Raw genomic sequence first — 16,657 nt, 5'->3', positions numbered from 1 at the left:
TCACTGAAATATCACCATTCCATATGCGTTGTATTCACAGCATTACGTATGAACTGATTCTTGTGAAGCAGCAATTTGTTAATGTGTTTTATTATCAAATACTATTACTGTCAAACTCTTGTTGTAGTTTGACATATGCTACACCATAAATACTCCCTTTCTAGAGAACATTTTAGAGAGCATAAGGGCAAGGAGGTTGTGGTGAAGTGGGGGTCAGGTAACAGCAATAGGATGAGAAATAGTGTCCTTCAGCTGCACCAGAGGAGGTTCAGATTGGATATTAGGAAATCTTTCTTCTCAGAAGGAGAGTGGCAATGCACTGGCACAGATTGCACAGGGAGGTGGTGGAGTCACCGTCCCTGGAGATGTTTAAGAACCATGGAGGTATAGCACTGAGGGACATGGTCAGTGGGCATGGTGGGGGTGGGTTGATGTTTGGACTCAGTGATCTTAGCTGTCTTCTCCAACCTTAATGATTCTATTCTATTCTCTGAAATCCATGGCTGTGTAAGGCAGCATGAGCTCAAATGAAATGAAATGGAACAAAACACAAAATAAGCATTCACCTACCACCTTCATTTTGGGTAATGTGTTAATTTGTTGATCCAAGAAAAAGTCCCTGTGGGCTGACACTCCCAGCTGACTGCCACAAAAATCAACAGTAGATACATCCCGGGGCATCTGGTATATCTCACAGTACTGGAGAATCAGATTCTCATGCTACAAAATAACAGGAGAAAGAAAAAAAATTAAGAGAGCTCAAAAGATGGACTTCGGAATTAAATGTTTTTTTTTTATATTCAAGAAAATTACACCCTGACTCCGCGCTTTCTCCCCCCATCATCCTTCTCTACAAAGGATTCTTTTAAAGGCACAGCCATGTATCAGTACATATCCACCAGGTGCAGACTAGGAGATATTGCAGAACTCCACTGCCCACAAACACCTTGCAATGTGCTTACGGATGGCAGAGGCAGCCCTGACACTCATGGGTCCTCTGGGGAGGGCAGCTGCGCACACAAGTGGTATTCAGATAGAGCTCACTCTTTAGGTGGGTAGTTGCCTTTATTCTGTTTCCTCAGTATCTTATCTCAAAACCACAAAGACTTAAAGCAGAATCATAGTTTAGAAAAGCTCTGCATATACTTGGCCCTGGGCACTTTCCTGAGATGGCTGTTCCCAGAGCTTCCCTGTGCAGGGCTTCCCATAGTATGGCTCTGCTTGCAGGGAAAGCCAGAGATCACTCTGCTGTTTATAGCTGCTCTCACCAAGAAACACCTTGGAATCAGTGTTAGAAATGGTTTAACTGTTTCTATAAACAAATCATAACCAAATGTGCCATCATTTCAGAAAGCGCAACGGTAAAGCAAGTTGCTCTGCCTCTACCTCTTCTGAGAATGGATTTGTGCTGCTCAAACCTGAGAGCCTTCAGTGCTGCTTTGGACCATCAGATTGGGCACAATAGTGCTGACATAACAGACCTGTCTGGCTTGACTGTGCAAGTGAGTCATGAAGCAGCTCTATGCAGCTCCTGCTGCTCCCAGCCAGTTCTGCAGTCCATGCAGAGCACTGGAAGGCTGAGACACTGCTCTCCCCACACCATAAGAGAGCAATAGCCAATCTAAAGACAAATTAAAAACAAACAAACAAAAAAGCATGTCCCAAATAAGTTTGTAGTCTAAAAAACCTAAATCAACTCTATGTTACTGATACACCTTTCACATCTTTCTCATGCCACAGCTTTGTTCTATGTGTTTAAAATACCTTCTGGCACCTACCATGATATGAAAGAGGATTCCCCGTGAATTATGTAGGTCTTCTAATTTATACTGGGGCCTTGCGCAGAACCCAGATTCCAATTTATATAATTGCAGAACACAGCGCTGGTGGTTTCTTCTGTCTTGCACTTTGCACTTCGACTGCGTACCTAAAAAATTAAGTAACAGGCATACAGGCAGCTCAGGGGCTACTGAGGGATGGGAACTTAGAGTTCTTTTAGGCAACTATTGGAAGATACTAATTCCATTTCCTGAGAAGTTTGAAGGCTGTAAGGTCAAGGTACTGGCATCTTCCTTCATTAGTGCTGTGTTCTTTTATTTCTTCTTCATATTTCAACGGTCATTTCTGACTCCAGCTAAACTGTAAGTGACACACGAATTGGCACAGAACCAGAACCAGCTGGCAGTGGGAATATTCAAAACATTTGGGAAGCCCACGTCTTACTGAACTTGTTCTAAAGTAGTTATCAGCTTCTAATATCTATCATTGTCTTTTTGTGGAGAGAAGAGAGAAAAAAGGGAAGAAGAAACAATTCGTGCTAAGTATCTCTTTTTGGAACTGATTCATAACCTTTGTTACATCTTCACACTGAGATGAAAGCACATTGAGCTCATTGTGAGAGTTCATCAGGTTCTTGTGATTGGAGCCACATCGCTGGCAAGAATGATGTGAGGAAGGCAGTTGTCTTTCTATGAACTCACCTAAACACAAAACAAACAAACAAACCAGATCAAAACATGAAGAAGCAGAACTCTTAGCAAGTGGTTTTTGGAAAGCAGATCTCACATTCCTGTATAAGCCCTGAGCGATTTACCTCCACTGTGACAGTCATCCTGCAAAATGAAAACCCATTAACATGGAGGAATGTGTTCACACGATGGTAGAAAACGTGTAAAATGGCACAAGTTATGAGGACATATATGTCAGTGCTGCACACTCTGTTGCACACAGAATCTGGAAGGTGGTGCAGAAATCCCTATGTGCAGCTTCCAAACTAATGGTGCCTGGCACAGGACAAGCAGTCTTTGCTGCACAGAGGTCTCCAAATTACCTCTACCTGGTGTTGCCATATTGGTACCTGTAACACCTCCACAGTACTGGGCCTCTTCCCTCCACAGTATTGGCAAATAAGGTGTTGGTTTATGTTAATCCCTCTAACAGCCTCTGTTTTCTGCCTAGCATCAAACTTCTGATATGTATATTTGAACAGTATTAATGTCAAGAAATAGAGGTTTTTCTTCCATCTTCCACTCTGTTGATAAGGCTTGGATATTTAGAAGTTTACAGTTCATTTAAGCAAGCACAAAAGCACATTTCAGGTCCTTCTCTGTCTTCACCTGGTAGATGTTAGTCATTCGAGATCTCTCACATAGAGAAAGCTTGTTCAGATGCTAAAAATATCACATGTTTACACTTGTAAATCGCTGTTAGCAAATGATTTTCCTAATGCTTCAGACAATATAATAGCAAAGTGCAGCTGCTTCAGCCAGAATGGTATTTTAGTGATTCTTAAGGACTTAATGAGATCAGGTAATTGACTAGTGAAGCTAAAAATTTTACCTTCAATTAAACAATCAACAGCTCCGTACATCAACATAATCATCTTCTCCCCTCCACCTCCCCGTTATCAAATCAATATGTGGGCAGCAGTTGTCTAAGAAACCACTTCCTCTGTGCTTCTAAACCAGTGTTCAGTACCCATTTTAAAGCGTTTATTCAATTAGTCTGGTGTAATTTGCAAATAATGGAAAGTATGTAGTAATGCAGATTCCGTAAGCAACTAAGGAAGAATAAGGCCTTAATTCATCTGTTGTTTAACTACATTATTTATCCCACATTTGTTCTAGTGGTACCAACAAATAACTTAATACTCTACATTTTAAAGTATCAGGATTTATGCTTGAATTGCCAGTGCCAGATATATTGATTATACAGAGAGAAAAAATAAGGTTGTACAGGTTGTGTTAGTGAATCAAGCAATTGATAGTTCAGGAGACAACCATAAAAAAAGTATTATATAAAAAAATTCTGCATGAGAATATAAAATACTTTTGTCAAGAAACCATTTCCAAGGGCCATATTACAATAAAGAAATCTCATTTTGAAGTGATTGATTATGAATTAATATAAACTGCTGTCCCCAACCACAACTGTGAGTGCAAAATATTTGTTTCTTGAAGCACAGGGCATTTCTACTGTCTTGCAAAAGATTCTGTAACTAAGCACACTTGGACTGCCATGCATCATACTCAGAGGAGATGAGTGTGAATGAGTGATCACACTCATTTTTGACCAAGATTTTCAAAAGTGCCTAGTGGTATGCTCTGGGTCCATCCCCAGGTTCCGAAGCAGAGCTGTCAACACAGGGGATGGTTTTCAGGAGCCCTGGGAGGTGCAGCCTGCCCGAGCACCGCCAGCTCTGCTGCTCTGTTGGATTATTTCAGGCTGCTTCCTCGGGGGTGGGATGCTCCTAATGGTGTGTGTGGGGTGGGTGTTACAGAACCAAGGATACCACATTGTACCAAGCACTGTGTTGGTGACAAAGCAGTGCTGGGTCAGCACAGGGCCAGAGCCAGAGCCAGGCCTAGTGCTGTGGGGCAAACCCCATGCACCTCTTGGGCAGCACACCTGTCCTCAGCCCAGCACTGCTCCTCCACACTGATGCCATCTGACTGGCATCGACATGCACATGGCCAAGCTGAATTCAACATCTAATTTGACAAGAAGCCCAGGACCAGCCAACAATACTACCAAAATTGGCAACATTTCTCCAATGTGCCAGCAGAGCTGCCTGGGCACAATGTTCCTGGATACCCACTGGACAAAACAAACCAAGTTAGTGCAGACCTCTTCTTCAAAGACCATTGTATAATAGAATCATAGAATCATTAATGTTGGAAAGACCACTAAGATCACCTAGTCCAACCACCAACCCATGCCTGTGGCTGTTCTGTACCATGTCACTCAGTGCACCATCTACCCTTTTCTTGAACACCTCCAGAGACAGTGACTCCACCACCCCCCTGTGCAGCCTGTGCCAATGCACTGCGACTCTTTCTGAGAAGAAATGTTTCCTAATATCCAACCTGAACCTCCCCTGGGGCAACTTAAGGCCATTACCTCTCATCCTATCTCTGTTACCTGGGAGAAGAGGTGGACCCCCACCTCAGTACAACCTCCTTTCAGGGAGCTGTAGAGAGTGATAAGGTCTCCCCTCGGCTTCCTCTTTTCTGGACTGAACAATCTCAGGGTGTCAGAAGTGGGATTATTTAGTGCTATATTGTACTAACCTGGGCTATGTTCATTCCAAATGGGTGTAGAAACGGCTTCCTGGCAAAAATGAAGAGGTTTGGTGACAGGACGAAGAGGGCAGGTCCATACAGAGGCAACTCTATAAGTACTCAGCCTTGTGCAGAATGTGTTCTGCTGCACCACAGGTGTGGGCAAAGTCAGCTGCTCTGACCGACCCCATGTGTGGATGAGTAGTTCTTTGGGCTGGGTAGGAGGGTTCCTTCTTATACAGAAAGGGAAGTGGAAGAAGCGATGTACGTAAAAGTTACCTCTTCCCCTTTTAACCTGTGATCTTTATCCTGGTATCTGCAGTAAGTCATTGAGATAAACTGCATGGTAGTGAGCAGTCCTGACTCATTGTACAACTGCCATAACCTCGTGTGGGTGTACTCCAGGACAAACACCTTCTTTCAGTACGTCTAGACTAGAATAAAAGTTGTGTTTTTAAAGATATTAACTAAGGTGGCTTGACTACCACATTGTGAAACCTTGCATAGATAGGACAAATCAAATGCTGTTAACATCAAAAGATGTTAAAAAAGTGTTTGCTAAGTCATTCTAAAAACACAACTTTTATACTCATCTAGACAATGCCAGAATGCTTTCTAGAATGACACACCAAGCTCATGGGAAGCCCCACTGCCACAGCCAAGGGGCATGGAGCACAGGCAGCTATCAATAAGGAGTTTCTCCACATAGATTTTCAAAGTAATGACAAAAATTGACAAGTGAGGGAGCAGTCTGAGGCCTCGTCTAGGTGATAGGAGAGAAAGATCCTATTTCAGTACATTCAGTTTAGTCAAAACCTATTTTTTTCAAAAGCAAAACCTACAAAAAGTTCAGTAAGATCATGTTCTGCTCAGCTGGTAGCAGCTCTGGAGAACCAGCAGGCAACAACAGCCTGCTAATACAATATTATGGATATTGAACTCTATGTATCGTCAGATGAGATTCTTAGTCCTCAAATAAGCTTGATTGAATTACTTCTGGAAATGGCCCTTTCTCTAAGGCTGATGAGATCCCAGCTCATTTTCCATGGCCATTCAATCTTTGACTCGATGCATTTGCCAAAGCTGCACCAACAAAAGCAAAGTTTAATGCCTCTTTACCGTCAGTGTTTTCAGCTGGGTGTGAGCACCCACTCATTTCTTACAGGCCACTGGACAGCCACTGGCTTTGCCTCTGCCTTGAGTTTTGGTGAAATGTACTCTGACAAAGCCCTCAGCCTACTCCTTTAAACATCTGTTTTAAAGTGTGTGGCCAACATGCGTGCACACATTCATGTTGTAATAATTGTCATATCTTACCAAGTCAGCAGATAAGCTCTTAGTCATTAACGTACATCATTGCTCTGTTGTGCTTCTACAAAGCTGACTGGAGAGTGAACAAGTTAGAGGAACAGTTTCCAGAATTGTCTTGGCATCTTTGACATCTTAAACAACAGTTCAGGAAAATGAATAAATAAATAAACAAATAGATAGATAAGACAAAGGAGCAAGGGGAAAAGTCCTTACCACAGCTGAAGAAGCACGAGCCAAGCCTCTCTGACTGCTTAATGTCAGGACCTTCTCATACAGAAAAAAAAAAAAATTGCTATGAGTTCTATTTATGATGAAGGCTTTATAGAATAGTTGTGTATTAGTCTGGTAGGAAAAAAAAAACACATCTCAATTAGTCCCATTAGAAATAATGTCTTTATGACACGGATGGGGTACCTGATGATCAGGGGAAAAACTGAAGTTACCAACACAGATGGAAGTGTTCACTGAACAGTAACTCATGTGTATAACTCCAAAATGACAGTCCGACCTTGGCTTGCTTGTTCTCAGCAGTCATTTGCCAATAGCTCTGAAACAATGGAGCTGCAGAATGGAGTCACTTAAATTACCATGAGGAGTCTTTCTCATAATTGTGTCAAGTTCTTTTGCCCTTGGGTCTCAGTACCTGATATATTTCAGAAACATGGATTGATTTCCTGATGTAAATAAAGGCCTGGAGCCAACAAAACCCATGACCTGGGATAAGGCTGAGGCTCCGCAGTCAGCAAAGGCTCTGCAGTAAGCTCTTGCTGTCACCAGCAGTACTGGACCAAAGCTTTCTGTCTCATGGAGCTCAAACGCCATTAAACAGCAGTGGAAGTGGAGCTGAATGAGCTCAGCGTGCTCTGACCAGCTGTTGGATCTTATTTCAGGTTTTCAGCTCTATTTTGAAACATTCTCTTGTGCTAAAACAAGGTCTTTAAAAATCTAACCTTTATATATTTATTTACAAATTTATTTTTCTATGCATTTGTCCATATGTATAAACACACATATATAAGTATCTGAAAGACAGTAATACTGCACACAGATTTTTGTCCTCCAAGAAGAAATCCAATAGAAGATTTCACGGGAGCCCAGTGTAACATACTGATGCCCACCAAACTCAGCAGCAAACCCTCCTTCATTCTGCTGTGAACAGGGGCAGCTCCTTTTCTGCGAGTGCGATTAGGCGCCCTCGGTTATTATTTCATATTATTATTGTTCAGTAAGAGGCTCGGGCCATCTCAGTGTAAAGGATTAAAGCACCCCCAGGGTCGCAAACACCGTGCAGCCACTTCCCTCCTCCCCTCGCACACGGCGAGAGCACTCGAGGCTCTCCGGGGGACCACGACTGGGTGCCCCACGCGTGTCCCGGCCCCGCTGGCGGGAGGCAACGGGGCTTTGGGGTCGGGCACCCGGGCTTTGGGGCCGGGTCCCACCCGGGTCCCACCCGCAGCTGCCGCGGCCCCAAAGCCCGGGCGCCCCCGTGTGTGCCCGTCCCGGGCCGCCGAGGCCCCGCACCTGCGAGCCGCTGTTTAAGGAGTCAAAGTACATTGGCAGCCGGGTCGATATCCTATTAGGCTAGAAAGAGTTCTGCATATCAAAGGCCGACGAACCCAATGACTAAAAATATAAGTACCTGACCCGGAGGATTAATCACACACTGTCAAGCTGAAATCGGTGCAATTCTTCCAATCATTAACGTTTTGCTTACAAAAATGTGCTTTTCTGTTTGTTTTTCTGCTAAATGATAACCATTTTCAAGTTGAATCTGCTGATAAAAGAGTCGAAAACAAGACGGGAGTTGTGCTGGAAAGGTCATACGTGCTAGTTCGGCATGAAGTAGCCAACGGGCAAACAAATAAGAAAAAGCGGTGTGGCACGGAAGGGGCTCGAAGCTTTTGCCGCACGGTGTAAAGTGCCTCGGCCGCTTTTCTCCCGCCGAGGACGCGAGAGCCGGGCGGCGGGCAGCCCCACGCGGGGCCGGGATGGGGGGAGCGGGTTCCCGGGTCAGCCGTGGCTCAGCCCCGCCGCGGCGCGCTGCCACCCGCAGTGCGAGTCCCCGCGGGGAACCCCCCCATTCCATTGGCACGGCCCCGCCGGGGACAGCCCCGTCGCCACTTGCCCGACACCCCGCAAATCCACAGCTCGGCTGGGCGCCGGGTGTGACGCGAACCTTTCGGGGCGGGGGCTCCCGGATCACCTCTCTTGGAAATGGGGCTCCCGCAGCCCACCGTGACTCTGTCCCACGCGTGCTCCCGTCCCCGTGGGTTGGCACGGCCGGTGCCGCCCAATCCCGAAGAAGGAAGGAGGTCAGCCGGGCTGCCCTGTGCCGCCCGCTGGCACCGCTCTGTGCCCGGTGGGACCCTAGCAGAGACTCGACCCGAGGGGAATGGGGCGGTGGGAACGCTTTTCCCTGCCCAAGGCGATGCTCCCACCCGTGTCACGGCAGGGAACATTTGCCGGAGCCGAACAGTGGCAGAGACACCTCCCACTTCGTGCGGTGCTTGCTCCGCTATTCTCCAGCTAGGCGGCTTTAGAGAGGCACGAACACTCTCGGACGCGAGAAGGGACCCCGCGCGGAACACCCCCCCCCCCCCCGGGCGGCGTTTCGGAGAAAGGCCGATGGATCACCGCTGTTGACTCAGGCGGGTCAGCGGCTGCCCGGCTCCGGTCGATGCCCCGCGGACCCGCTCCTCCTCCCACCCTCCCTCCTCGTGTTCCCCCGGACTCGCACGAAGCCGATACGCGGTAGAGAGCCCACGCGGGACAGCGGGACACGAGGCCGCGGCTGACGGCCCCTGGAAGGAAGAGTCCTGCTACGGGCACCTGGGGGCTGTGCCAGGAATCGAGCAGCGGTGGTGCCGAGTTTCGTTTTATTTCAAACAAATCCATCAAAAATTAAATACCAGGTTTTGCTTCTTCTTTTTTTTAAACATTGAACCAATATGTACAAAATATGAACAAGGTGAGGTATAAAACCGCAAAGACTTTTAAGGCAAACTGCTATGTACAGAAGCAGAGAGGGACACGCTGGGCACAGCTGCCCACTGCCGCGCTGCACCCTGCAGTGCCCTATTAGCCCCCCCCATTTCCTTCTTAAATGGGAAATCTGGGGGATGGCATGACAGATTTGTCAAGGAAAAAAATAGGTTGGGTTGGCTTGATGTTTTGTTTTTGGGTTTTTTTTTTTTCCCTGCAAATGGAACCACGCAGATTGTGGAGCAAAGTCCTCCAAAATGTGATGAGGGACGTTTCATCCCATCAAGAGCAAAACTGAACGTGCCCACAGCGTCTGTCCGGTTAGGGGGGATCCCACCGGGGGGCATGGAGGCAGGTCCTGGGTGGGGTAAGGCACTGTCGGGATGTTCCGATCCCTGTATATGGCACAGAATACATTTCTCTGCCTGCAAAGGGCGCTTAAATTAATCCATTTAAAGCACATTCGTTTGTACACACAAAGGCACGGTCCTGCCCTCTGCGCTCCCCCCCCACGACATGAGCTGGGGGGTGGTTTCCAGCAGCCGGAGACGGGCACAGCGCTGTGTCCCGGGTAGAGCACCAATCAATGTACAGATAGATCTTACACAGTAAATACAAACCACCGATCAGTCCCTACAATCAAATCAGAGATCTGCCAAAAAACGGGCCGTTTGCAGAACATATATCTTTTCTTTCTCAGATTATTACAAAACGAGTCCGTTTGTGCTTCTTTGTCTTTCAGCGGAATGGTGAAAGTCCTCTCCCGTCGTAAAGTTCTCCTCCCCGCAATCCCGCGACAGCGCAAGCCGAGCTCGGCTCCGCGCCCGCGGGCCGTCAGCGTGTGGCACTGTAGAAGCCTTTGTCGCCCTCGATGTCCACCTCCTGGTCGGAGTCGTCGGAGACGTCGGACTCGGGGTCCTCCTGCGAGGCGGCCGAGGGGCTGTCCTGCGGCTCGGCCTCGCCCCCCCTGGCAGGGCTGGGGCTGCCCTCCGGCTGCGGGTCGCCGTGATCGCCGGTGCCTTCTGCCTCCTCCTTTTTGGTGGCCTGGGGGTTTTCCTGCGGGGACAGAAAGCCGCTGGGAACGGAGCTACAGGGAACCATCGAGGAGCTCCGTGCGGGAAGGGCTGAGCCCAGCGCCGGGCTCGGGGCCGACCCCACTCTTTAGCGAAGCACACGTTTGGTGCGAGGCTCCAAACTTGGCCCCGATCTGTTCTCAACTACATGGCAATCCCCGTGGCAAAAAGAGGGAGCCCGAATCCGTCAAAGGCTCAAAAGTAAATGGGAAAAAAAATTAATTAAGCTCTAAGGCCAAAGCTCAACATGAAAACACACACTATTAAAAAATAAATCAAATCAAATCAAAGCCGATTGCTGATGGCAGGAGCCCGTGTGCCCGCAGTGGGGGAAGCGGGTGTGGATGCGTGGCACTGCCGTGCGGTGTGTGGGGACGTGTGCGAGGTCACAGCACGGAAGGAGCGGCTGCGGGGCCGGGAGCTGCAGGCACTGCCGAGGGGCTCGGCCACGGACTAGCACCGAGTGCAGGAGCAAGGGGGTCTGAGCCGAGGTGCGGTAAAGCCGAGGCAAAGCCGCAGGATAAATATCCCACATGCCCGAATCAGGCCGTGACTGGGATTTTTTCCCAAATGTTTGAGCTGAAGTCCCCGACCCGACTGAGCTGGGCCATAAAAACAAAGCTCTGCCTTCCAGCACAGCGCTTATGAGCGGGGGATCCGCGCAGTGCTCCGCGGCTCTCTCTTTACGGGACCGCCCGTAAAGAGCCGCGGCTTTCCCCGCGGTGCCCCCGACGGGGGATGGGGGGGCACGGGGGGGTCTCTGAAAGCGCTGTGGCCGTCCCCCTCCGACCCCACAGCCGGAGCCGTTCACCGTCGCTCGCTTATCTCCCCGGCGCTAATTGGCTAAACAACATATGGGTTTACAAAACAATTAGCGCCGAGTTGCAACGGGCGCGGTGTGAGGGCCGCCCGGCATTGACCCGGAGCCGCATTAGGAGCTTTTAGCATTAGTGCTGCCCGAGCGAGCCCCGTCGGGCCGCGGCGCGGTGTTTGCCGTTTTAATCAAGGTGAAGAGGTTAAACAGCGCCGGATGAGTGCTGCACACATCCCGCACCGGGCGCCGCGCCGAGATAACGCCATTAAACCCGTATTGCTATAGAAACGGAACCATCCCGTACCTGCTTCAGGCGCCTCCATTTGGCTCTGCGGTTCTGGAACCACGTTTTAACCTACGGCGGGAGAGAAAGGCACAGGGTAGCGCGGGTCGGGCCGCAGGGACCCCCCCGGCCTCGGGGAGCGGGGCAGGGCCTCACCTGGCGCTCGCTGAGCTGCAGCAGCTTGGCCAGGCGCTTCCTCTCGGGCGGGGAGAGGTATTTCTGCGTCTCGAACTTCTTCTCCAGCTCGATGGTCTGCTCGTTGGAGAAGCGCACCTGCCCGCCCTTCCTCTTGTGCAGCGGCCGCTGGATGAAGGGGCTCCACAGCAGCGGCTTTCCTTCGGGGAGAAAGGGGCAGCGCCGTCACCGCCAGTCCCGGCCACCCCCGCCCCCCAGCCCCGCTCCCGGCCCCAACTTTCTCCCCTCCGCTTTCTCAGCCCCGCGGAACAGAGAGCGCTCAGAGCCGCTCCACGGGCTCTGGCAGCGTTTCCGTCAATGTGTTTCCTGTTGGTCTATCGCGCAAAGAAAATACAGAGTAGAAGAAAAAAAAAAAAAAAAAAAAAAAAAAAAAGCCCTTCGCTTCCTTCTGCTCTTTCGCTGCCGCGTGTCCCCTCCACAGCATCTCCCACCGGGACGGCCCGGGCCCGTACGCCCCAACCCCGCGCCGCGCTCCGGCCCAGTGCCCGCGGGGCGCCCCTGGGGTCGGTGGCCGTGGCCCTGAGTCACCGCTGCTGTGCCCCGTCCGCCGCCCGCAGCCTTTGAAATTCGCTGCATTGTTTTTCAAGATTTTTGCTTGCGTCAGGCTTTAGTAATTCTGGTGCAAAACAGCCTCAAAAAATAGGAAGCAACTGGTTATTTTAGCTGTCATAAAGGCACATCCCACACAGAGGAAATGAACAATATCAGAAAAACGGATCCCGGCTATCAGAAGCCGAGTGTTTCCTGAATTTGTCTGTATTGAGGATGTCGATAAAGTAATCAGCGCTGTGCACGACTCCCGGGGAAGAGCCTGCTCCGGGCGGCCAGGAAAACACTTAACAGCTTCTGAAACCAGATTTACTCCTATCGAGAGCTCAAGGTTTCCTGTATGAACGGAAAGGGTCAGGCTCCTTCGCTGCGGCGGTGCGGTGACTCAGGGCGCGTTTTGCAATCACTGAGGGCAGCGCGGGCCCCGCACCGGGACAGAAAGGGCCCCCCCGGACCCCCCCGAGAGCCGCAGGGCCGGGAGCGGGGCCGGTGCGGGCGGCACTGGGACCCGTCGGCAGGAAAAGGCCGCGATCTGCCGCGCGATCTCTCGGCACAATTAAAACTCCCCACCAAAACCACACGCGACATTACTAAGGACACCCTGAGAGGCGCTCGGTTGAAGGAAAACAAATCTGAGTCACCGCGGCCGCGCACTGCGGTCTCGCTCCGAACGCGGAGCTGCCCTGAATTTACTGTAAAGCGGGCGGGGGCCGAGAGGGCTGGGGGCTGAACTCTGCCACTTCCCCGACGGCGGCACGGGACGGGATGAGACGGAACGGGACGGGATGGGATAGGGACCGGTCGGGGCGGGGGGGCCGTGGCTTACCCAGGGGGTCCTGGCGGATCAGTGCGTGCGTGTAGTCGCCGACGGCGCGGGGAAAGGAGTAGAGGGGCCCGGCGTAAGCGCCGGTGCCGTAGGTGGCGGCGAGGTGGTGGGAGAAGGCCGGGTGGATGGGGGTCGGCTCGTAGACGGGGGTCCGGTACGGGGCCACCAGGCTGGTGAAGGAGGAGTTGGGCGACGGCAGCGTCGGCGGCGGCGGGGCGGGCAGGGAGTGGGGGGCCGGCGCGGCGGCGGGGCCGCGGCCCAGGATGTCCTCGATGTAGAAGGGCGTGGGGTGCGCGGGCTGCAGCAGCGGCGTGGGCGCGTACAGCGGGACGCCGACGCCCAGGGCCGCCGCCGGAGCCGCGCCCGGCGCCTGGTACTGCATGGCGCGGCCCCCCCGGCCCCCCGCGGCCCGGCCGCCCCTCGGAGAGCGGCCCCGAGCGCGGCCGCCGGCTGCTGCCACCGCCGCCGCGGGTTTCTCCGGGCTCGGGTTCCCCTCCGATAGGTTTCTATCGGCGCGGGGCGGAGCCCGCGTGGTCTCTGTCCCCTTCCTGCCGCGGCTCCGTCTAGCCAATGAGCCCGGCCAGGGAAGGGGGAAACCACCCCCGCCGGCGAACGCTCCCCCCCGCCTCCCCCGAGCGGACTCCCCGCGGCGCCAATCAACGCGAGCCGGGCCCCGACGGCACCGAGAGGGCACCGGGGGGGGGCGGGCAGCGGGGCGCGTTCCTCCGGCACCGGGCCCGGATTTCGAGCGTCCCACGGGGCGATCCCCCCCGGCCCCGAAGCCTGTCCCGGCTCTAGGTGAGAGAGGGGGCGGCCGGGGGATGGGGGAGTGGGGGGTGCGGGCCCGCGGACTCAGTGCCCCTCGGGCACCCGCTGCCGCTGAGTGAGAGGCGGCGGCGGCGGAGCCACCGACGGGGCGGACGCGGCGCTGGGAGCGGCTCCCGGCGCTCCGGACGGAGGCAGGCTGTGCGAGGCGGCCGCTCGCCCTCCTCCGGCAGCGCCAAACCCCGCAGAGCCGTCCTCGCTGGCCCGGGGAGCGCCCCGACGTGGGAGCGGGGCAGCAGCAGGTGTCCTCCTCCCTCCACGTGGTGACAGCGAGCGCAGAGAGCTGCTAAGGAACAGCAGGTGCTGCTTTTATATATATATGTATATATACACATATTCTTTCCCCCCCCGAACCCACGAAGTTCTTAATAAGTAAGAGACTGGGAGCGAGACGAAAGGGTGTTGTGGAAATGGAAATATATATATTTTTAATAATATCAGGAGGTTGGATTTTTTTCTTTATGTTGTTAACAAATGCCAAAACTCACCTTTAAAGCGTGGTCTTGTGTCTTGTAAATATCAGGTACACGTCAAGCAGGCTGACAGTTCTGATTATTTTCTCTCTCCGCTCTCGGTCTCCGAGGCATTGCTCCATCCAAGGGGGTTGGTTAGCTCATGGCTGGGGCTGGAAGTGTTGGATTTGCAGCTCAGCGCACTTAATGGGGGCGCGGGAGGCGCTGACCCACTGCCCTCCGCGGGAACGGTGCGAGCGGTGCGCACGGGGCCTCCGCGGGGTGTTGCGGTCTGTGCTTCCCAACGCTGAGAACAAATTTAAGAAGAAGAAAAAAAAAAAAAAAAAAGGAAAAGCAAAAAATCCGTGTTTTGCGGTATTATTGGAGAACAAATAAATAGAGGAAGAGATTATTCTTTTCTGACTTTTATACCAGCAACTGGCCTTGTTAAAGGGAAGGTTTAATGGCGCGGTTATTACATTCCACTCCCACTGCATAATCCCCAACAAGGAAAATGAAGCACTTAATTTCGCGGCCCCGCAGCACCGCCCCGCTCCGATCCAATTGTTACCCCTTCGCCTTCCTCCTCCCGGCCCGGAGACTATTAAATCGCATTCATGAAAATGTCACATTTATTGAACTACATAATTTTTTAATATCACTAGTGCAGGTTTTATAGTTGATTTTATTGTTTTTACGGCCATTCGGGGCTCTAAACCCCGGATTTTTTCAATGTTGTCCTTATAATTTTTTTCACACAGTCAGAACCAATAAAATGGAGCAGTTGTGACTTTTTAATGCAAGGGGGCTCGGAGTTTCAATATTTTCACTCTGCTGGATACTCAAACCAATAAAAATACATGAGATTTTAATTATTTTCTGGATTAAATCAAACCTTTTCCCTTTCTTTTTGGAACTGCGTTCTGTTGGGCTTTCTGTCGGGAGGGACGCAGCGCAGCTCCGGACACAGCACCGCGGTCCCAACGCTGCGAGGAACGCGGAGCACCCGCGGCGGCACCGCGCGATCCGCAGCCACCCGGGACCGGGCGTTCGCATCGAGGCTGTTTCTCCTCCACGTTCCCTCTGCGGAGCACAGCAATTCCTCGTGGAGAGGGAGAAAAAGAAATGAAAATTTGCTCCGTCGTGATTAAAAAACTTCTCCCATTCCTTTTCCCAGCTCTCTCGCTGAGCCGAGAACTGCTGCGGGGAGAGGGAGGGGGGGGGGGGGGGGGGAGGACACGGTGCATCCCCGCACCTCGGAGCCCGACCCGAAGGGAGCGCCTGGAGAACTCATTAGTTCTGTAATAACGGCGGGGCCCTGTCCTGCCGATCGCGCTCCGCGAAATCCCCTTCGAGGGGCTCCGAGCTGAGGGAACGACCAAAAAATGAAAATAATAAAACAAATCCGGGCCCCCCTTCCTTCTCGCCGCCTCTGCCGGCCCCGACCCCGCTCCCGGGAGCCTCCCGTCGGCGCGGGGAGCAGCTCCACGCTGCCCGGAGCCCCAGAGACCCTCCCGCCTGGCCGCCCCTTCACTTCGTGTCTGTGGGGCCGAGGGGCGCGGGGCGACCCTGCCCTGCCCGGGAGTCCTGCCGGGCTGTGGACAGCACTGAGTGGAGGGACACCAACAACGTGGAAAAGAACAACAAACCAACAACAATTCAGCTAAAGATCCACGGAGCGTACAAACCGACAAACACCTAACATCGGAGAATCAGGAATGCGGAGCTCCTGAAGGTGGCTGCAGCCGCCAGGCAGTGTTTTCCACTGTCCCCCACCCTCGATTACCTGCAGATGCCCCCCAGAATATTTGTGATCCATGGGGTCGTCTTTGCAGGCAATAAAGGAACTCAACAATTTCTAGGAGCAGTGGGTCCGGGAGCGCAGAACAACCTGCTCACCCCGCTAGTGCGGTTCCCACTGGCATGGTTTTCTGCTGTGGGACTTGCCAGTTTCTGCTCTCAGAAATTGGAATTTGCCCATAATAGCACCCTCAGTGATACTGAGGGACCAGAGATTAGTCACCCCGGCTGAAATAACCCTGTAGGGCTGTGCAGAATTTGCAGGCAGTGCAGCAGAGCCCAGCTCCCAGCAGCCGGAGTCATCCCCCAGCGCTACCTGGCACTTTCCAAGAGGATCCCGCCCGCAGCCATTCCACCCCTTCCCATTACTGAAGGGATTGCAAGCCTCTTCCAACAGAGGTGAGGCCGCTGCCTTGAGCCCCATCCAAGGAGGAAATAGGAGGGAGTTCACCTCTCCGATTTTCCTAGCGCCATGGCAGCCAGACAA

General features: G+C 52.1%; 1 protein-coding gene across 1 annotated transcript; it reads right to left on the bottom strand.

The window, feature by feature from the left end:
• HHEX (hematopoietically expressed homeobox) lies at positions 9,231-13,490 on the bottom strand. The gene is made up of 4 exons (XM_021400014.1): positions 13,094-13,490; positions 11,680-11,858; positions 11,545-11,595; positions 9,231-10,409 (listed from the first exon to the last, which is right to left on the bottom strand). The coding sequence occupies exons 1-4, from the start codon at positions 13,473-13,475 to the stop codon at positions 10,188-10,190; spliced, it is 834 nt and encodes a 277-aa protein (XP_021255689.1). The 5' UTR covers positions 13,476-13,490; the 3' UTR covers positions 9,231-10,187.

The sequence above is a fragment of the Numida meleagris genome, chromosome 5 (assembly GCF_002078875.1).
Source record: "Numida meleagris isolate 19003 breed g44 Domestic line chromosome 5, NumMel1.0, whole genome shotgun sequence".
NCBI classification, from domain to species: domain Eukaryota; kingdom Metazoa; phylum Chordata; class Aves; order Galliformes; family Numididae; genus Numida; species Numida meleagris.
This window is presented reverse-complemented; position numbering and strand designations above follow the sequence as displayed.

Excerpts from the sequence above, each read along its gene's own strand:
- HHEX (XM_021400014.1), bottom strand. The coding sequence starts at position 13,475 with ATGCAGTACCAGGCGCCGGGCGCGGCTCCGGCGGCGGCCCTGGGCGTC. Across the intron at positions 11,859-13,093 it reads GATCCGCCAGGACCCCCTGG|GAAAGCCGCTGCTGTGGAGC; the intron begins GTAAGCCACGGC and ends TTCTCCCCGAAG. Across the intron at positions 11,596-11,679 it reads TGCAGCTCAGCGAGCGCCAG|GTTAAAACGTGGTTCCAGAA; the intron begins GTGAGGCCCTGC and ends CTCCCGCCGTAG.